General features: G+C 59.3%; 1 protein-coding gene across 1 annotated transcript in view; it reads right to left on the reverse strand.

Moving 5' to 3' along the window:
* Window positions 1-22,395, reverse strand: part of PAPPA2 (pappalysin 2) — a 144,099-nt gene that overhangs the window by 114,457 nt on the left and 7,247 nt on the right. The window contains exon 2 of the mRNA XM_075936896.1: window positions 14,873-15,935. Coding sequence (XP_075793011.1) covers window positions 14,873-15,935 — 1,063 coding nt within the window. The remainder of the gene's footprint in view (window positions 1-14,872; window positions 15,936-22,395) is intronic.

The raw sequence follows: 22,395 nt of genomic DNA on the forward strand, positions 1-22,395 counted from the left end.
TAGCGGACTCCTGTTAACTATGACTCTGGTGAAAAGGATTATATAAAGCAATTCCATTTATCTGCATATTCCTCTTAAATAATTCCACTCGACCCAATCAAAAGCCTTCTCTGCAATATACCAGGCATACATTTTAATGGGGCCAAATGGAGTCACTATACTCCTCCTTTCTTCATTCTGTCTGTTCTCAATTAACCATGTAGCAGCAAGTCTAACTTATTAGCAAGTACCCTGGCAATTATCGTAGCATCACTGGTTAACAGGCACAGAGATCTGAAAGGGCACAATCCATTTTATCTTAGTTGGGTTTCAAAGACAATAAGCTATTGGCTTCTCCTATTGATTCTGGAGTTTACGAGGATTCTAGGAAACTATTAAACTACATCACAACTCCTCCATCGCTTTCTATAATCCACCTGGGGAATCCATCAGGCAACTTGCCTTTCAGAGCTTGGTTTAATTACACTCTGTATCTCCTTAGCATCAATAGGTCCATCAATAGCTTTCATTGCAGAGATGGTAAATAAGCACTTGCCGTATCTGGCCTTGGTGTAGCTGGCTTTCATTTGCAAACCACGAGGTATTAAAAAAATACAGCTAGCTGTATTTTTTTCAAATTCTGACAAAATTTTGAAATTTGAGGACAGATAAAAAAACAGGAAAGTTTTCAAATGTTCATGAATTTTCCCCTCTCCGTTTTTCATCCAAAACTAGGCAGAGCTGAACAAAGTTTTAAAGCTTCACATTTTAAAGAGATATTTTTTGTTTCAAAAAAATATTTTCCTCCATTAGCTCTAATCAAAACCCTCGCTCCTTCATAAGGGCCTGGTCTATACTACAGGTTTAGGCTGATGTGAGCTGCCTTGAGTAGACTTCGTTTTGGGAAAGTGTCTTCATTTAAATTTGGCTGGCAGCACAAATACCTCTCTATGTGGATTTAGTAACACCCTGACCCTGATCAGCCTGGAGTCACGGTTGATAGAATTAGGTTGACACAGTTTCAATATGGACATTGGGTTGTTTATATTGACTGTTACTGGCTTTCAGAAGCCATCCCACAATGTCCAGCGTGGACAATACAATAGATACAAGTGTTTCTGATGAGGATGCACACCATCAACTCAAGAAGCCAAGTGTGCGCGCACACTCGAGCAATTTAATAACTGTAGTGGCTGAATGTTGACCTAACTTAGGTTGACACAACTTTGTAGAATAGATGTGGTTTAAATCCTCCTTTTCCATCCCTTATTTTTAAGTTACAGACTAATATGGTTCCCCCCGAGACCTTCCTGCTGATGAAGAACTGAAGGGGTCCACACACACACCCCAAGGGCAGCAGCCAGGAAATCTACCACACTGTGCTCCATATACAGATCTCAGACCTCTTCTGCAGACACCTCACAAGCCCTGCTTTGCTCTGGCGGAATTACCTGCCGTTGACAAGTCTCAACAACGGTTTGGCTGCCAGCACAGACCAGGGGCATGGCACCAGGATGCCCTAGTTAAGAAACGTAGGCATTGTCTTGGTCCAGATTTCTTGACCCTGTCCACCTAGCTGTGTGCGCAGTTCAACCATGCATGGCTGAACACACGACTGCCAGAGCGTGTTTCTAGCATAGACCAGGCCAGAAAGCACAGTTCATGGCTCAGCCTTCAGCCTCCCTGCTAAGACTGCCAGGTAGGAGGGTGGTTTATGAGATATGAGTGGGACTAAGAACCCACCGAGTCAGCCCACACCAGATCACAACTTCAGAGGCCTTTTTCCTTGTCCAGATTCCAGCTGGCAACCCAGAGGTGAAAAACTTCTATAATCCCATCCTCATCCTCTGTAGCCATCCAGACACCAGTGGCTTTCCGGGTCATGCACACGGTGACACACCAGACTCTGGTGACACTTGGCTGAGTGCTAACTGCTGCTAATGAGCTTTTCTTGCTATTTTTTCCAAGAGGATCAGATAGAACAGCACACACACGCGCACACACACACACACACACACACACACACACACACACACACACACACACACACACACACACACACACACACACACACACACACACACACACACACTAAGCTGACCATGCATCTGCAGCAAATCAAAGCCAGTGTACAGAGGATTCTGGCACTGTTCTGTACTAACCCCTTCCACAAGCTTTCCATCAGGATCAGAAGACAACAAGGCACCGCTTTCCTGGCAGCGTGTGCATTTCGGTTACTCACCGCTACAATGAACCAGACAAGCAACACACCCTTAAAAGCCCTGGGAACCCGTGTGAGGCAGGGTTGGGGAGCGGCTGGACCGATGGAAATATTTCTCGTGCAAAACAACTCCAGATAGCATTGCTTTTAGAGGCTCTCCTTGCCTGCGACTCTGAATTACTGAAAATCGTGGGAAGGGCATTGGAGGACTACTTGTGCGCGAGCGTGCAAAGTGGGCAGGGTCCATCCCAAGGCATGACTCGGGTCTCTAATCCACACCCCCAGAGGGGTACGTTAGCCCAGGTTTCAAGACGCTCAAACCTGGGTTGGTGGGTTTTGTGTGTGGCGGGAAAGATAAGAGTCTGGGTTAACTACAGAGAACGGGCACGGCAGAGATTTGCCTAATGAATGAATGCTGGCAGAGGAGTGAACGAGCTGCTCTGGTCTCAGAATACAAGAGCAAGGGGACCTCCGGTGACATTGAAAGGCAACAGATGATCGTTGGCAGCGATAGAACCTACTTCTGCCACCAGCTGTCCTGCTCAATGCAGGAATGGCAGGGGGAGTTTCCGTGCCCCATGCGATGGCAGCGGTCCAACTGGGGGTTTGGAGTGGCCTCTTTTGGCCTTACTCATCCAAACCACTAGAATGCCGATAAAGGGAAATATGCCCATTTCTAACCCATGCATAATTAGCCCATGGAACTCCCTGACACAAGATGTCCTTGAGGCCCAGAGCTTAGCAGGAGTGCAAAAAAATGATTGGGCACTTAAAGCAAAAACGAAAACCTCCAAAGTTGCATTAGGTAGGGTGCGTCTTAAAAAAATAAGCCGTATAAATCCTCTTGCAGCATTGCACAAGCCTTTCCCGCCACACACAAAACCCACCAACCCACAAAACCCACCAACCTAGGTTTGGGCGTCCTGAAATCTGGGCTAACGTGGATTAGAGACCCAAGTCATGCCTCGGGATGGAACCTACCCACTTTGCACGCTCACGCACAAGTAGTCCTCCAATGCCCTTCCCACAATTCTCCCTAAGGGGCAGACAAGTTCTCCTAGTCCTGGCACAACCCAACAGGGAGGAATCCTGGAGCATCCCAGCACAAAGGACGCTGGGCTACGTCCCCAACACATGCAAGAACAGCAAGGATGAGCACACAGCCCCACGGGTAGGGTCTGCGGAGTGATGTCACCTCTTTCAACACAGCCATCCCCACCTTCTCCAGCTCCTCTCCTAAGGGAATCTTCCAAGTTTCTGATCCTTCTTGCAGCCTGTCACCCAACCACCATCTCTACTTCTGCTAGATCTTTTTCAGAGATCGGACCCCAGCAATCCAGGTAAAGGCAGATCATTGATTTAGACAGTGACCTGACAATGCTTGCAGTATTGTTTTCTTCCCTACAATCTATCCCTCTTTTTGCTTTTTCGACCGTGACTACGCACTGGATGGAGGTTTTAACTGAGCTGCTCACCAGGACACAAACATCTTCCTGAGTGGAAACAAATAATGTAGAATCCAGCAACCAGCTCAAAGGATCCCTTACAATACGTCTTACCCAAGCACGGGCTGACACAGATTTTCACTGGATGTCATGCAGCGCGCTTCCCCAGCTTCGTTAGGCCCCTTGGACTTCCTCGGAGTTTATGCTAATCTCAGCTACCTTAAGTTTGAGTCACCTAAAGCGTTGCATGTTGGAAAATAAAGTTCGAGGGACTTAGGGGCAGCAGAGTCTGAGCTTCCTTGCAACCTAATATAAAACCCTTATGGAGCATCGGAGGAGGAAGGCTGTTCCAGATCCAGAGTTGTTGACTGGAGTCCCACGACTTGAACTCGAGTCCGACTTAAGTGACTTGACTTGAGACTCGACTTGGGTTCATTGTTTGTGACTTGAGACTTGCTAATTTTGTTAAATCGACTTGGTGAAAAAATTGTCCAAAAATGCCGATATTGATGGCTTGTACAAAAGTGACTTGACATTTTTAAAATTAAGACTCGAGACTCAACTTGAGACTTGAACTGTAGTGACTTGAGACTTGACTTGGACTTGACAGTGATGACTTGAAGACAACACCATCCAGATCATCATAAGGGGAGAAATGGGGGTATGTAGTGAGGTGGAGAAAATACCCCTCTGGAAGCCATTTTATGTGCAGCCTAGCCCCGCCCCCTCACCTGACAGGAAGTTAAGGGGCGTGGCTAGGATTATAAGAACTCTGCCAGGGAGCTCAGTCAGGGCCCAACCTCTGAGGGAGACAGAGGCCTGTCCAGAGCTCCTAGCTGACCTGGAGGCCGAGACCTGGCCTGGGCCGCCCACAGGGCCAGCGAAGACTGCCCTACCTTGGCTGCAGAGGCCTGGCCGAGCTGGCCAGCAGAGCTACCCTCTGCCCCAGAGGAGCCCGGGGCTCTGCTGGTGCCTGGTGAATTTGAGGACCTGCTTGAGCTGGAGGTCCTGCTTAAGCCCCGAGGCCTGTGGACACCCGGAGACCCTGAGGTCCTGCCTGAGCTAGAGGACCTACGGACTGACGGGGATCCTGAAGGCTTGCCGGAGACAGGGGACCGGCCTGAACCCCGGGGCCCAACGAACCCGCTGGACGCTGCAAGGCTCCAACCCACCGAAGCCTGGATCGGGCCACCTGGACCCTGCTGGGACGGCACCGCCCTCGACACCCTGCCGGACCTGCCAGAGGGGGAAGACGAGGAGCGGCTCGGAGGGTAGCACGGGCTGAGAGCAGCCTGAGGCCAGCACGTTGCGGGCTGGAGACCTGCTGAGCCAGTAGCAGCTGCACGGCTGCATCCAGGGCCCCTGGGCCAGGGCACAGTAGAGTGAGTGGGCCTGCGCGCCCCCCCCCCCCGCCACCCACAGACCGGGTGGCAGTCTCCCCCTCACCGCTGCTGCGCTACCTGCCCAGCTCCTGAACTAGGAGCTTCTACAAACCTGTGGGTTTGTGTTTTGCAGCCACGCACTGCACCAGGGCCTTGCCCCCATTTGCTGCCCCGCCCTGAGCTAGGGCCGGGCCGCCAGTTTGTGTACCGCCATGCCTCGCACCAGGGCCTGGGCTTGCACACTGGATTTGGTGCCACGCCCTGCTCAAGGGTCCGGGCTTATGTACTGTGTTTTGGGTGCCCGGCCGGGAACCAGGCCAGACCTCTTAAAGGGGCAGGACTAGGACCATTGCCTGCCCGAAACTATGAGCTGAGAGACTTGCGTAGAGGGTGAACTTCTTCCCCTGCGGCCCGGACCTGAAGCAAGGCCGGGAACGCAAACTATTGCCTCTCACCCCAACCTGAAACGAGGCTGGGGACAGACTCACGGACTCGGCACGGTAGCGCAGGGGAACAGGCGTAGCGCCCACTGTACCGGAAGCGGAGGACCCTCCTCCCGAAGGCCTGCCGGCCTACAACCCACCCCCGGAAGGGGGGAGCTCAGACTGTTGTGGGCACTGCCGGAGGGCAGTGTCCTGAAGAGGATCCCGCCACCTGCCGACAGAGCTAATCCCCAGGACCGACGGCTGGTGGCGCTGTGGCAGTGAGCGCACCCCACCACTACAGGGTAAGAAAAAAAAAAAATCACTTAACCGAGCTCGATACCTTTGTGGAAGGGGTGGTCTGATGAGACCGCCCGCCGGCAGGGGCGTGCGGCTGATCTGCAACCGAGAGCAGCGAATGCGTCGAGCAGACGGAGACAGGGCACGAGCCGGAGAGGGTGACTACAAAGAATTCTTTCCCAAGCGTGGGGCTAACTGGGGGCCATATTTGGGGTTAGCAAAGAATTTTCCCTCTGGTCAGATTAGCAAAGAGCCTGGGGGGGGCGGTTCCCCCCTTCTTCTGCAGCACTGGGCACAGGTCAGTTGCAGGACTGAAGCAGAGTCAATGGCGGATTCTCTGTAACTTGGAGTCTTTAAGCCACGATTTGAGCAAGTCAGCCAGCGGGTCTTGGTCGCTGAAAGGAGCAGGCGAGGTTCTGGGGCCCGTGGTATGCAGGAGACCAGACTAGTTCGAGGCTCTCAAATGTGGGGGGGGGGGGGTCACAAGCGGCCAGCCTCCCGCTCACACCCTGCTTTGCCTCCACCATGTAGAAGGGTGTTAACTATATAAAAGAGCTGTTTTAATTGGACTAATTGGACAACCAGTGGGCTAGATTATCATGATGAGCAGTAGCGCTGAAATTTTTTTTTTAATGGGGGTGCTGCACCCCTCACGTTAGCCCTGTCCATGCCTCCCCCTCCCCACCACTGAACCCTAGAGCTGGGGCCAGGTGTGGGGCCATGGCTGTGGGAGGGAGAAACACAGGGGGTTGAGAGTGGGGCCACAGCCAGGGCCTTGGGTGCAGGGCCAGCAACCTGGAGCCTTGCTTAAAAGCTGGGGGTGCAGCAGCACCCGACACACCTACGATCAGTGTCCCTTGCAAGCTGAGCGCTTGGGCGAACACCCAGAAAAGATTCAAGTGCTGCCCAACTGATTGTCAGAGCACCCGCAGTACCCACAGCATGTGTTTCTACAGGTGGTGCACATCTGCACATGTTTTGGTGCACAGAGCAAAATTCATTCTACACATGGACGGAAACATTTAGAGGGACCATTGCATATGATAATGGTCCCTTCTGGTCTTAACGTCTAGGAGTCCAGACATCGCTCATCTCCCAAGATGCATAAAAGACCAGAGCAGTTTGAAATGCTCACAACGAACCCACGAACCACATGAAGTTCTCTTGCTTTGGGGAGCCATTGTAAACGGGACGCTCACGCCAGAAAGACACGTCAGCCTTCGCAGGGCTCTGGGACCGGCGTCCAGCAAACCCGAGAGATCTGAGTGTGGGCAGAAATCAGGAACCATGGGGCCAACGACAAACCAGGAGAAAGCGACAGCGACCGCGACCGAGTTTGGCTGGGCAATGTTGGAATTGCTCACACGCTACATGCCAGGTGCAAAGCTCTGGGGGGCGCCGGTCACTGCCAGCAGGGGCTAAGTCCTCACTTCAGACTTGACAGCGCTGCCGTGACAGGGCTTTCAAGTGAACCCGTGGCCATGGCACCAGCGCCACCTGCATGAGGGGAGTCGCTAAGCGTGCTGGTAGCCCGTATCCACTGGCGCGTGGCAGCGCCGTAACGTGCCACGTTCGGCGGGGCGCCGGGGGAGTTTCACACCCCAGAGCCAGAACACCGCAGTGTAGCCACGTGGCAGGGGAGACGTGGCCTGAAAGTGAAACCCAGCGTCACATGCGACCCAGGAAGCCAAAGTAGCCGGCAGGGCAGGAGGCAAAGGAGCCAGCTGGGCGGGGCAGGAGGCAAACGTTAGGCCTGGCGGCTCCTCTTCGGAAGTTTCCATGTCTATGCAAGTTACAGTTCTCTGCAGAGCGGCCAGAGCTGCCCTCTGTGCCACGGATTTAGGGCCTGCCTCACATCAGGGCTAGCGAGACACGGCAATAGCCAGGGATAGATCTGCTTGGCCGCAGTGAAACACGGGAGGGCCTTTCTGTTCCGACCTCCCTACCTCAGGGCCTGATGGCGCTGGCCAGACTCCAGGCCTGCCAGGGATTCTCCCGAGGGGCTGTGAGCACTTCCATGGGGAAGGGTGACCCCAGCACCCTCAGGCCGTAGCCCCTCCAGAGAGGTACCCCAGCTTTGGGATAAACCGCCCGCGTTTACACCGATTCAGGGCCTTATTCTGAGCCAGCAAACGGGCAGGACCAGCGCTCGCAATCCTTAGGGGAGGGCTGGCGGGACTCGGATCCCCTGAGGGGGGCCGCCCCCCGAGATGGAGGGGCTTGTTCTGAGCTGAAGTGGGGATGAACCTGTGCCCCTCAGGGGGCCGTAGGTGCGTCTGAGGGAAGAGAGGGATCTCCGGTGAGCTGGGGCGCGCGCTCTGAACACGTTTTCTCGGGAGGGCTTCTACCTTCGGACTCTCCGAGCTGGCCCAGGCCGAGCGGCGTGGGAACTTGGCAGCGGCCGTCACGCTGCGTCCAGTCTCGGGGGCCAGGAGGGAAGCAGGCCTGCCTCGCCAGGCGGCCTTTTGTGGGGGATATCGCAGCAGGGCCAAGCGAGCCGCCGGAAACCAGCCTGCTCCAGAGGGAAAGGGCACGGCCGAGGCGCCCGGAGGCGGCCCTGGCGGACCACAGAAGGAGAACACAGGTGCAGGCGCCCCAAACTGGGGCACCATGGCCAGGTCTCTTAGCCACCCTCGCCTGCCTCCCTTTCTGTCCGTACTCCCCAGGGCAGGGATCAAGGAGTCCGTGGTGCTGCCAGGACAGGTAACACGGGGCTAAGACAACGGTGCTCGTGCCTCTACACGAGCTGCTCCCGCTGTGCCGCAGCCGGCAGGAAAACAGGCATGTGGCTGATACACCAGCCCTTCTGCCAAGAGGCAGCAGCTTGTATTAAACCACAGGCTGGCATCTTGCCCCAGGGCACAGACGCAGCACACACACCGGCCCGCACTGTTAACATCCAGGAGGGAGCTTTTCCAGGGACCACGGGCAGTTCCTTGGGTCCCTTCCAGGGCCTTTTCATTCACACACAGCTGAGGGCTGAGCACAGCGGGTAAGGCTGACCTGGGGAGAGCGCCACGTGCCCAGCGAGAGACGCGTCCACCAGCCCGCACGTCCATGCGCCAACTGCTAGCTGCGCCTGCCTCCAGGCTCGCCCCGGTGGCAAGAGAACTGCCCTCCCTCCCAAAACGCCGACTGGTTTCAGTTATAACCTCTCCGGGGGAGGCCCCGCGGTCGCCACGGTTTTCAACGGGAAGCGATCAACCCGTTTCCTCGTCACCGGCTCGTTTCAACTCCCGTGCTCTATTACAATCCACAAGTCACCAGGTTTCAACTCCTGTACCACGGCGGAAAGAGGAAGACCGAAGCACAGCAACGTTCCCCGAGGAGCAGTCCCGCAGGGTGGCAAACCTGCCCAGTGGCTACAGTACAGAGAGGCAAAGCCACCTGGTGGATACGGTGCAGGGAGGGCAGAGTGGCTGGCTTGGCTGCTCACCTGTCTCCATCTGGCGCCAGCCTCAAGTCAGCTTCCCGGGGTCACTTCCTACCTCAGTTTCCCTTGGGGACCTCGCTTCCAGCCCCAAGCTCAGCCACTGGGTCCTGTCCCTCCTCTGCTCCCCAGCTCGGAGCAGGTTCTGCTCTGATCCTCCGCTGGAGCCGCAGGGATTCGTCCTGTTCCCTGGCTTGCCAGCCTCAGACTGAGCTGGCTGGCTGGCTGGCTTTTAAACCCCGCCTCCAACCTGAGCATGCTCAGTAAGGGCAGAGGGGTGGAGCCTCCTTAGCCCAGAGCTGCTTCTCAGCCCCGCCCATCCAGTGAACAGTGTATATGCCCCTGTATTTTCTTTCCCAATTCTAATGCATCTTTTCTGAGATGGGTAGGGTTGCCAGATGGTTTAACAAAAAATACCGACACCCCCCCAGAAAAAACTCTGGGAAAAAATTCTCTTGAGAAACAAGGGGGCGGGGAGATCAAAGTTGTTAAGTAAAAGTTGCACCACTCCCTCCAATGCCCCCACCCCTCCCCCTGAGCCAGCCCCCCAAGCAACCCCCATCTCAATGCACTCACCCCTGCCTCAGACCCAAGCCCTCCTATTGTCCCACCATCCCAATGCACTCACCCCTCCCCCTGAGCCAGGCCCCCCAGTCCCCTCATCTCAATGCACTCATCCCTCCCCCTGGGCCACACCCCACTAGTGCCCCCCATCCCAGTGCACTCACCTCTGCCCCGGAGCCAGGCATCCCCAGTGCCGGGAGCGCCGCCCTCCCCGCCCCCCTCCCGGCAGAGCCAGGTACCAGAGGGATGGGATGGCTGGGTAAGGAAATCTGACTTTTAAAGTCACCGCTCCTGCTGCCCGACCCAGCTGCCTTGACTCGCAGTGTATAGAGGGAGGCATCACGTGGCCAGCTCCTGGGTCTCTGCTGATCACGTGGGCCAGAGCAGCAAAAAGCATATCGGTTAATGCTGTAGACTGCGCGTATTTCCCCCCGACCACCTGTACAATTTTTTAGCAGGCTGGCCAGCAGCCCGGCTCAATCCTGGCTCGTGCCGGGTCTGGGCGTTCAGCCCAACCCCCCGCACAGGGGCAGCTGCTGCCTCTCTATCAGAGGCAGCAGCACAGGGCGACAGGAAGCTGGTCCGCGAGGGGAGCTGGTTTTTAAACTGACTCCCCTCACGGACCAGATCCCGCCTGGCACCCCACGCTGCTGCTTCTGATACAGAGGCAGCAGCGCAAAGTGGAAGGGGGCGCCTCAGAAGTGGGCTGGAGTGCGCTGTCTGCTGGGGACTATAGACTAGTCAAGTAACCGATAAGAATTCACAAGGTTAACCGACTAGTCAATGAACCGAAATTTAACATCCCTAGCGTGGAATCAACGCGGGCTCAACCCTGGGGCCTCCCGTCCCTTGTGAGGAAGCGAGTCGTAGCTCCGACACGTCCATGCTGAACCTTCTCCCATGGGGCCCGGCGACTTCACCTGCTCACCTTGAGCACCGGTGACTTCCACCCACGGCTCTCCACCTGCTGGGGCCGATTCCTCCCTCCAGCGCCACTGAGACCTGCGACATCGCAGCATGCTCCAGAGGCAAGGAGAAGCCAGCCAGGCCGGCAAGCAGAGAGGAGGAGGTTTGCACTGAGGCGAAGAAAGCAAGCACGCAAGGAAACAGGACATGTCCTCCCAATCGCCGTCCAAGAGGCTCCTTTGGCTCAGCCCCGATGGCTGGAGAGAAACCAGGCAGCCTGGGTCCCTTCCGGGCCAGGGCCCTCCCTGGGCTCAGCTCCCAGCTGACTCAGAGAGCAGGCGGCTTGGGATGTGGTTGTGTTACTGACGCAGGGAGATCCGTGCAAGCGACTGTGTCCTCCCTTCGCCCACCCAGCGGCTCGGGCTGCCTGGATTCCCCCCCACGATCGCCAACAGCCTGCCTGTCGCTGGGGAGACACCGGGTCGTGCCCTCTAGCAGGGTATCCCCGTGTTCTCCGTGAGTGAGCACGTTTGTCTCCGACCCCAGGGAGCCCACTGGGGCCAGCGTCATTGCAGGTGCCATTAAGAGGCTCGAGAGCGACATGATAAAGTGAAGACACTTGAAAGGGGCTTGATTTGCCGGGGACACGGTCTGAAAATCCATATCCCCCTTTTCAGGGGTCTCCCCCCAGACCCCAAGAAGCGTAGCCCCCCAAATCCACCCGACACGTTTGCCAACATCGGTCCTATTGATACACGGAGGCCGGGATTCCCCACCGGCTTCCCCACGGTTCGGTGGAATAGGGCCTGCCCCTCCTGTGGAAAAGTCCTGTGCTCAGCTCCTGGGGCCCACGCACAGCGGGAGAGGGGTAAGAGCTGCTGCCCTGCACACGAGGCAAAGGGAACCGTGCTGTGTAGCTCGGCGCACGGCTCTCCCCAGGACTGAGGACAGACTTTGATGGGCCTGGGGGGAAAGGGGAGGGGAGGGCGGCTCTGGGTGCCCAGAAGGGGTGGAGCCTTGCGTGGAAGGGGAGGAGCTATTGGCGGCCTGGTTCTCCCTCACGCCTGCACAGCTGCCACCCCTGAACCCAACAGTGGCCCCTAGTGGTGCCCAGTGGGAGAGGCGGGGGTCTTGGGGTGATGCCCACCATGTCTGCACCCATCCCCTGCGTCTCCCCAGCGCCGGGGCTGGCGCTGCAGCCTCCAGCAGGGCCAGGAGCCGCGCCTCCCCCTCTCCGGGAACGCAGGCCCCGCTGGGCACGCTGCCGGCGCAGTGCGAACAATTCAGAGCCATGATGGCAGGCGTGATTAATGGCCCCCGCTCCCGCGCTGGCACGGCCCGAGTGCCCCGCGGACACAGCTGGAACGAGGCGCCTCTTGCAGCGTGATTGATGGGGTTGAACTGAGCAGACGGGCTGGCAGGAGGAGGAGGGGGAGGCGCTGCCACAAACACAGATCCGCAAGGGGGCCACGGGGCATGTGCACGGGCAGCCCTGGCCTCTTGGGTGTCCGGGATCTGGGCAGATCCCCGGGGCCGGGCTGGGTCCCCCGGCCTTTGGCACAAGAGGGAGCAAACCCCACCCTGCTGATGAAAAGCCAGGGGATGGGCTCCACCGCCCCTTCCAGAGCCAAAATGGGGGAGATGCTGGAAAACCAGGTGCCGTGTCTCCACAGACAGCGGGGGCCGGGCCGTCTCCCCGTGCGCTGGCGGTGTTCAGAGGCACCACGCTGCTAAGAACGCGCTTAGACCGGACTGAATGCCTGGGAGCTGTCGCCTGCGTCCATCTCCCCCTTCCCTCTCTCTCCACAACCGCACGGTTGTATTGGGAGCCTCGGTGGGAACCGGCAGGCAGACGCGAGGCAGCAAGTAGCGGGACGTGCTGGCCTCCAACACAATGGGCTCCGTCCAGCCCAACAGGCACGGTCCGGCGGCACCACGGTGGGGGGTTAAAGAGGACCAAAGGCGTTGGCTGTTCTGCCCGTTCCCATACACCCAGCTGAGTGTGCAGCTCAGAGCGCGCGGCAGGAAGGGGGCACACCCCCAGGCAGAAGGAACGGAGGGTCTCTAGCCGAGAGGCAGGGTTACGAGGTGCAGGCTGCGCCTCTCCAAAGCAGGACCCACTGGTTGGCGATACGCACGGACCAAGAGTCCCAGGGGAGAGCTGGTGGGGGGAGCCCTGAGGGCTGTCATGGCGGTGAGCTGCCAGGAGCCCCGCGAGCGGCCCAACGGGGCTGCCTCGAGTGGGGGAGCAGGAAGCCCAGCCCACGGTCCAGGGGCTGCCAGAAATGGTCTCCCCTAGTCCAGCAAAATCCCTCTCCCAGGGCAGTCAGGTCCTGACGGCTCCGGACCAGGGAGGTCCAAGCAAGGAATCTCCCGGGCTTCACACGGGTCGCCCAGAGCTTGCTCATGACAGAAGCTTCTCTTGAGTTTCTGAAAGGGAACGGCTGCAACTCGGCGGCGCATGGACGCTTCCCCGCTTTAACCCTGGGAATCCCGCACCGCCTGGCCCAGCGTGCCACGTCCACAGGCCGCTGAGCACAGGGGTTTGCTCTGGCGTGAGCGCGAAGCGCCAGCGCGCCGGGGGGAGCGACTGAGGCCCCAACGTGGCTGAGAGTCCCAATGTCAGGGGGACTCTTCTGCCCGAGGCCACGCCCCTTCTGCCCAAGACCACGCCCCTTCCAGGAGTGCAGAGCCCCTCCCCCCCCACCTTGCCCAGGAGCCCAGCAATTCTATCACCCCCCCGCCAGAGCCCATCTATCACAAAGGTAAACTCTCCTCAGCAGCATGGCCGACAGCAGGCCTGACGCAAGCCCCGTCTCCCGCCCACCGCTCCGGTGCCGGTGCCAGCTCCCTGCGGCCTGCCCAGGGACCCTTCCCCCCTCCTGGCACTAAAACAGGCACGTTCTTATCATAGAAAGCAAATGGGGGGCCGGGGGGGGGGACTGAGCCATCACTGAGTCTGCGTATGCCTTGCATCTCCCTCTGCTCGCCTTCCCCCCCCGGCAGCGCCTCCTAGGCCAGTCCTGCCAGCTGCAAAATTCACAGTGGGTGGCTTTCGCGGGGGACAAACGTCCCACGGGACCGGGAAATGCATTTCGTTTCTACACACCTCGGATGGGAGACCAGGGGAGCAGAGAGTCGACCAACGTAGCGTCAGGTTAGAGCGCTCATCTGCTCCCAGAACCCGCGAGCCAGGCCCACCGGAGCCGTCCGGCTCCCTGGTGTCGCTGCGGCTGCTGCAGCAGTATGGCACACGGGCCACCGGAGCGCACCGTGAACCCGTCCGTGCTGGCTATGGGCGCAGCGGGGGTAATACGGGGGGGGGGGGTCGTGCAGACACCTCTCCATCAATCCCCTGTCGGGGTGGTTCAAAGCCCCACACTGCCAGTCATCTGCAGCCTCCCGGTGAAGTGTTTGCGGGGCCATTGCCTCCGTTAAAAAAATACAGAAATACAGAAATGCATAGGAGTCAGAGAATTACCCACCCCGGAAGGGACCTCGAGAGGTCAAGTCCAGTCCCCTGCCCCCGCAGCAGCACCAAGCCCCGTCTAGACCATCCCTGACAGGGGTCTGTCCAACTCGCTCTTAAACGTCTCCACCGAGGGAGATTCCACAGCCCCCCCCGGCTCGTGATCCAGTGGTCCCCCAGCCTGGCAGTCAGGACGCGTTTCCTGACGTCCACGCGAGAGGGAATGCGACTCTTCCAGACTTCAGAGCGCCGCCGAAAAGCCAGGACTGGCACGAGGAAATTCCACCCTCCGGAAATGTCCGGCACCATCCCCCTGGTGCCCCATCCCCCAGCCCAGCCGGCCTTACCATGAGGCGCACGGAGGCGGCCCCTCACGTGCCAGACTGTGGGGGGGCACCACTCGGACCCAGAGAATCGAGACCTTTCAAAGTGCTGGCCCAAGCCAGGGGGCGTCATTTGGGCCGGGCCTGCCCCAGCTGGAGGGATGAGAGAGTCCAACTCCCCCTCATCCCTCGGGGGTTTCCCACCTGCAAGCGGCACAAGGGCCGGATCTCGTGGCTCAGCCCAGCACCGCTGAGAGCCACGGTGGAGCTGTCAGGACTCAGGTGCAGGGGCGTGAACTGGGCTAGTGACGGGACAGCGGTGCCAGCGGGCGTGGGGGGAGCCTAGCAGGGGAGCTGCCTTGCCTGCACTCCGCAGGGCTGTGCGAGAGACGCCCCCGCCCCAGCCCGGCCCGCCCGGCCCCTTTGCCTACCGGTAGGGCGAGTCCGGGTCGAAGCAGGTCCGCTGGACGTCGGCGGCCGCGGGGTCGCAGCAGTCCCCGTCGTCGAAGTCGTCCAGCATGTTGTTGCACTCCATGTGGCAGACGCCGTCGCGCCGCTTCCAGGAGTAGCAGCGCCCCCGCAGGCGGCAGTCGCCCCCGTCGTAGCCGGTCCGCGGGTGCTCGCACTCGGGGTCGCAGTGGTCGTTGCCGATCTTGCTGGGCTCGCAGTGGGCCAGCACGGCGCGGTGGCGCAGGGTCGAGTTGTGCACCTCGTGCAGGCTCAGCTGCCAGCTGATGTTGTAGCGGGCGAAGGCCTCGCTCAGGGCCCGGTGCTGGCGCGCCACCTGCTCCCGGCTGACGGTGGGGTGCAGCCCCTGGTCGTCGCAGAGGTTGACCACCCGGTACCGCACCACCTTCTCGCCGCGCAGCGGCCAGTGCCCGTTGTAGTGGGAGATCAGCTCCACGTTGTCACAGGCCGTCTGCCCGCAGGCGGGGGGGACCCGCGGAGACAGCAGCTCCGGCTCCGGCACGTGGAGGGACTCCAGCTGCGGGTAACCCCCATCCTTGAAGGCCACCCACTGCTCCTCCAGGCGGGCGAAGTAGGTTTCGAGCACCGGGGGGGGCTCCCCGCCTTCGGCCCTGGCTAAGAAGCCCCGCTGCAGCCCAGCCTGGGGCAGCGCCACGCTCCAGAGCGCCAGGGACGCCAGGTGCCCGCGGAAGCCGTGCCCGTCCTCTGAACTGTCCCCGCCCAGAATCAGGCTGCGGCAGGAGGCCATAAAAGGGCTGTGCAGGGCGCCGGCCTGCTGGGCGCTGCTGCCCACCCGCACCCCGTCCAGGTAGAGCGCCATCCGCTGCCCGTCGTACGTGGCGGCCACGTGCGTCCAGGCGTTGAGCTGGTAGCGGCGGTGGCCGAGCACCACGGTGGCGCTCTTGGCCCGATCCGTCCGGAGCGAAAAGAAGAAGCGGGCATCCTTCTTGCCGGGGCGCAGCGGCGTGCGGATGCCCAGCGCCCAGCCCTTGTCGCTGGCCGCGTGGGAGCAATTGTCAAACACACCTGCAGAAGGACAGAGCAGAGACGGGACTCGTAAAACGGAACCCTTGGGAAGCGAGACGGGAACGCGGTAGGTCACCGATTAACCGGTAAGCATCGCCTTACCTGCGTGCACACTGGGGTACCGGCCCCCAGTCCCGCTCCAACACCCTGCCCCGCCTGCAGCATGGCGGGCGCATAACCCGTTAAACCTACAGTGGAACCCGTTAACAACTTACACGGCATTCTACATCCCAGAAGGCAGCCTGGGGAGGAGACGCGCGCGCTGGAACGGCTGCTGGGCCCCCCCGGTTTGGAGGCAGGAGGAGGAGGCGGCCCCCCCGAGAGCACCCGTGGGGGAGCGGTTATGTGGGCGTGCGAAGTGGGGGAGGGAGCAGCGCTGCCCCACTGGGGAACCACAGAGCCAGGCTCCCCACGGCTTGCCGGGAAAAGGGCGGGCTACGTCCGCAGAGTCTCCTCCTCAACCCCCACGCTGCCGCTGGGGCCTGCTCTGGGAGCCAGAGGGCTCCATGCCCAGGTCCCTGTGGTCAGGCCGCAGCCATTCCACAGCACCCACCCCCCCCCCCCGGGGGTTTCTCCCCCTCCGGCCCAGCGCAGCCCACGTCTCACAGCGGGCGGACAAGCTCACGGCGAGCAGCCCCCTCTCTGGAGACCTACACATGTGTCCCCCCCTCCCAAGCCCCCCGGGCACAACCTTCGCCCTTGGGGAGCGTTTCAAAGGGCTGCACGCCACACGCCCCCACACGGGGGCCCGAACGTGCCCAAGCCTGGCGCCGAGCCGCGGCCAGAGTCTCACGCCGCCCGGGTCACGACTTCCACCGACCGAGCCCCGCAGGCTGCAATCGCCTCGGAAGGGCCAGCGCTCCCCTGAAGACAGGGCCTACCTGGTGCGCGAGAGCCCTGGACTCGGCACACGGCATTGCGACTCAGAGCTGCCACTGGCAACACAGGCTTTGGGAACCTGTGGGGCTGCTCATAGGGATGCAACAGTGCAGTCAACGAACCGACTAACCGAAAAGCTTAGCGGTCGATGCTACAGACGACACGCCCCCCTTCCTCCCCCGCACGCTGCCAGCAGCCCAGCTCCGTCCTGGCTGCGCAGAGTCCAGGTCCTTCCCCCCCTGCGGCTCTGCATTTACCGTGTATTAGGAGCCAGGTGGGCAGGCAGCCCGGCTCAGTTCCGGCGTGCGCCAGTTTCTGGGAGCTTAGACCTCCCCCTGGACATGGGCTGCTGCCTCTGTATCAGTGCGGGGCGACAGGCAGCCGGTCTGCGAGGAAGCTGGTTTTTAAACCGGCTCCCCTCGCGGACCAGCTCCCGCCCGGCACCCCCGGTAGAGGAATCTGCGCGGAGCGACAGGGGGTTCCTGGGGAGCGAGGCTGGAGCACGCTGGCTGCCGACCGCACCCCCGGGACTACAGGATAGTCGAGTAACCGATAAGCATTTGTGAGGTTAATCGACCAGTCAATTAACCGATGTTTTCCATCCCTAGTTGGTTAGAGAACCACCCACTGGTACTTCCCAGGCATGGGCGGTGGGTGTCATAGGCGGGTGGCTAAGCCTTCCCAAACTGCCAGACGTGCCCTTAAATACTGGTTAAGTGAATAACCACTAAAGAGGCAGCAGCATGAGGTGGCAGCAGCCTCTGTCGGGGGGGGGGGGGGGGGGGGGGGGGGGGGGGGGGGGGGGGGGCTGAGCTCCCGGACCTGGTGTGAGCTGGACCCGAGCCAGGCCGCCTGCCTGCCAGGCTCCGAATACACTTTAAATGCAGAGCTGCAGCGGGGGTAGGTCCTGGACCCGGCATGAGCCAGAACCGAGCCACGCTGCTGGCCAGCCTGCTACAAAATGTCTTGGTGAGGGAAAAGGGAAATGCGAGTCGTCTACAGCATTAACCAATAAGCGTTTGCTTATCGGTTAATTGACTGCCTAGCGTGGCTCTGCCCATTTTGCACCCTGAGAACCCTGCTCCTCTTCCCACCTTCGCTCAGCCTCTCCCCCAAAGCGGGGCAGGGAACGGGGACTGGGGCGAGGCTGGGTGGGTGGGTTGGCAAGCTGGGAGTCGGGGCAGCTGGGGCTCCTGCCCCGGTGGGGAGCACAGGCCTTCGGCAGGGAAGGGTGGGGCTGGGAGGGGGGCTAGTCACCCCGAACACGCGGTTGACACACCGCCCACGTTCCCAAGCCCTCAGCCGACCCAGCAAGCCTGCCTGGCGGGCGGGGAGGAGGTATTTAAAGCCGCGAGGCCGTCCGGAGAGCAACACCAGAAGCAATAACTCAAAACACATGTCATCTGTTTTTCTGCTGGGGGAAGGGGCAGGGAGAGGGAGTCCAGATTGAAAACACAAGCGCAAATGACCCTGACTTGAGGCAGGAGAACAGGCCTGCGGGCCCCGGGGCCGCCTGCAGAAGCCATTAGCAGGTGGAAGGGACGGCGAGGGGAGGGGGACCTGACGGGAGACGAGGACGGGGAGGGAGCCAAGGGGGAAAGGGAGGGGAGGAGGACGCGCGAGTCTGCAGCGAGCGAGCTGGCTTTGAGCGGCGCGCCGGACAGCGTTCCGCTGGGACCGGATTGGACGCCAAGCGTTTTATCTGCAGGACAAAGCTTTTAAGAATTAGAACACAGCAACCCCGAGCAAAAGGGAGTCCTCCAGGAATTGTTTCCCTCACAGCTTCGAGGCAGATTTATAGCTTTCCTTTACGCTCTAGTTTTCTCCTCAGGCATGCACTCAACATGGGTGGGCCAGGGTAGGAGAGGGAAAGGAGGACTCATTCCCCTTCCCTGGCCCTGGTTCAGCCCAGACAGGTGCGAGGCAAGCCACCTGTACAATGCAGCCAATCCGGCGAGGGGACGTCTGGGCGGGCAGCGCAGCGGAGTCTCCAAGTCTTCTACATCTTCCTGGGTAGAATTCATTTTCAGGGGTTTGCTCTAGCGATGGGTTTGGCCTACCCTTCCATGCGTTCGGCGGAGGGGGTAATTTTCACAAGTGCCTACGTGATTGAGGCACGTATAGCCTATTGAGAATTAGCCTCCCAAGGGCGTACATCGCTTTTGGAAATGGGACGTGGGCTCCTAAGTCACTCAGGGCCAGCTCTCTAAAGGTACGTAAGCACCTAATGGCATTTTCAAAAGTGTCCAGGCTCCTAACACCCACAGAAATCAATAGATGCCTGTAAAAAAAATAAATTAATTAAGCTAGGAACCTAAATACCTCCAAAGAGCTGGCCCTTCGGCACTCTGAAACCGGCACGCTTTGTGTTTCAAAACCAACTTCAATTAAACCGGCGCAACTCTCTCCAGCACACAGGGTCTTCAATCCGAGCTCAAAGAGATTTAGCCAAAGAGGCACAAACCCCTGTGTGGACACGTTCAGTTTTGTACAAAGCAGGCTAGTGTCGGTTTGGCTTCAACCCATTCCCAGTCGGTCTAATTGTGGTTTCAGACTGCTCCCCATCACCAGACCGAGCCAGTGTTAATGGACCTGAGCTAAAGTGTAATTAGCCTGATCTACACAGACATCAGTGTGTCCACACAGCTCTTTTGCACCAGTTTAAAAAACCGGTTTAAAAAAAAAAAATCACACCTTAAAATGAAGCCACTTTCTCGTGTAGACAAGTGTGGCCGAGATGTGCCGCAGACCCCTTTCAAGCGTTCACACAATCCGAGGCACCCAGACTCACGGCTCCCTTTTCACAGTGTTGCACCTCATCTCGGCCTTCCACCACATGGCGGCAAGAAGGAATTCAAACGGCCTCGAAACCCAGCCGGGGGCACTTCCAGAGCTCCCTCTTCTGCTCTGTACCAGAAAGCAGCTCCCTATGTGCGAAGGTCTTGGCTCCACACAGACGTTGCCCTGGCTTGACTTAAATCGGTTTAGATAAACCAGCCCTGGTCTGTGCTAGGAAACTAGGGCAGTAGAACTCCCTCAGCAACCCAGTCGACCCCAGATGGAGAGCGCTAGGGTCCACAGGAGAATTCTCCCATCCACCCAGCTCTGGCTCGGGGGTGGATTACCTACGCCAGGGGTGTCCAAACTTTTTTCAAAGAGGGCCAAATTTGATGAAGTGAACATGCGTGAGGGCCGACCATTTTGCCTGACATTCTTTGAACCATTAAAATTAAATGCAAATTAACTATTTTATGCAAAGTTTATTGCAAACGGCAAACGACATAACACCAACTATACATGTTGTGTCCAAATATATTTATAACTGATTTAGACCAACTGACATTAACTGAGATTTTACAATGTATTCATCTCAATTGAAAAAAAAACTTGCCTACACTAATGTGAAGGGTGAAACTGAGATCTGGACTGCAGTACATAGGCTAGGTCTGGTTCAAAGGCAGTCCCTGATCTCAGCAGCTGCGGAGTCCGTCCCTGCACTCTCAGCCCCAAGGTAGAGGGCTTGCAGGGTCAGAGGCGGGCGGAGAGCGCAGGGCATGCTGGCCTCACGGCGGCCCGGGGGCAGGGCGAACCCGTAGCCAAGCGGGGGAGCAGGGCTGTGGACGTGCCCTACATGGTGGACTTTAGGACCGCAGCGGCCGCCATGGACGGCGGCGGCAGAGCGGCCGGAAGCGGCGCCAGTCAGAGGAGCGCCGGGGAGCCAGGAGAGGGGGAGGAAGCAGGGCTGTCCCTGCACTCTCAGCCCCAAAGCGGAGTGCAGGGGCAGGGTTTGGGACCGCGGCGGCGGCGGCCCGAAGCGGCGTGCTGAGCGCGCCAGTTAAAAAAAGCACCGGGGAGCCAGGAGAAGCGGGGGGCCGTATTAAATCCGACCGCGGGCCGCATTTGGCCCGCGGGCCGGACTTTGGACATGCCTGACCTACGCCAACGGGAGGCAGCGTCCTCACTGAAGCGCTACAGCTGCAAGGGTGCTGCCGTAGTAGTTTGTGTGTGCAGACAAGCCTTTCGTGAAACTGACGTAATCCTCTATGTGGAGGCACTTAATAGCCTCTTAAATCCGGCTTGTATCCATTTCCCTTCGGCTTGTCATTTACATGTCTTCTAGCTGTCTATTTCAGAGTGCGCCCGTCTGTCGGTCGGCCAGGCTGTTTGTTCAAGAATTCCTCCGATACAATAAGATTGGGGGCCCAACATTTGGCAGGCAGCTTCCTCTTATCTTAACGGAAAGCAAGGTCGGGGGTTGGTTGTGCCAGGACAACCAGAAGCCCAGGAAAAGGATGGTTTGCCAGAGCATGCGAAGGGAGGGCTGCTGTTCCCAGGGATGGTGCTTGGTCCTGCCATGGGGCAGGGGACTGCACTCGATGACCTCTCAAGGTCCCTTCCAGTTCTATGAGCTAGATATATCTCCATAAACAATATATATATATATGAATGAAAGCGGTCACTGGGGGCCGCAAGCCCTCGGGGGAGAGCTATCCTGCAGAGTGTCCACTGGGGGCAGTCGTACCACCAAAGTGGGCAGTCATTTTTTGCCGGAGGCCACTTCGGAAATTTTTGAAGTGGCCCCCGGCCACACGGAAAGGGGCGGGGCCTCGAGCAGAAGGGGCGGGGTCAAGACGTTTCCAGGTTCCCCTCCCCCTGACAACGATTGGTCGGGGGCGGAGGGAGGGCCTTTGCCCCCACCCCAAGTTCCCATGCCCCTGGCGTGGGAGGAGACGTCCCTCGCTCCCCTGGCCCTAGGCCAATTAGGCCTCCTCCGCTCTCCCCCACCCTGCGAGCAGCGTGTGGCGCTTCAGAGCCACACGTCCTCCTGGGAGGGAAGGAGGCTTCACACGCTCCCATGCCCCCAGGTCCTAATTGGACCAGCAGGGCCTCCGCGGGCCAGATCCACCTGCTTGGCGGGCCGGATCCAGCCTGAGGAGGCCCTTTTGCCCACCCCGACCAAAGGAGTGGCCGGCTGGGCTGGAGTTCTGCCGCCTTGCCTGCGAGCAAACCGAGTGCGAATCTCTTCTGCCCCAAACCCTCGCCCCCGCCCCAGCCCTTGGCCACAGCACCAGGGGGAGGAGGAGAGAACAGCCCCACGGTGGCCTGAGGGGTGGGAAGAGACACAGGCCCCTGGCCCCCAGCCTCCTGCGCACCCACCCCAGCATATCCCCCAGGCCCTGCCCTGAAGGATCCAGGCAACGCTGGCTAAGTCTGCTAGTTACCCATAATTTGCGGGTGCAGGCCCAATCCATCCAAGCCAGGCTTAAACCGATTTCAAAGCGTCCACACAAGGGCGCACTGGCGCCATTCGCCTGGTTTGCAGCGCCGCCCTGAAACTCGCAACGGTCCACGTCGCTCCACCTCCCGACCAACACGTCTCAAGTGCACCGCGCCCTCCGCCATTCCTCCTGTGGCGCGTCCAGCCCGGCCATCACCGCAGCCCCTCGGCATTAGGGACACAGGGGAGCGCCCCCACAATCACACCTTGCCGGACGGGCAGCCTGCGGTCTCCTCTACAGCAGGGAGACCAGTGCCCAGAGATGGAGGAGCGGCAGGAGCCGCTCCTCTCGACCCTCTGGAA

This window comes from Pelodiscus sinensis, chromosome 9 (assembly GCF_049634645.1).
Source record: "Pelodiscus sinensis isolate JC-2024 chromosome 9, ASM4963464v1, whole genome shotgun sequence".
Classification (NCBI taxonomy): domain Eukaryota; kingdom Metazoa; phylum Chordata; order Testudines; family Trionychidae; genus Pelodiscus; species Pelodiscus sinensis.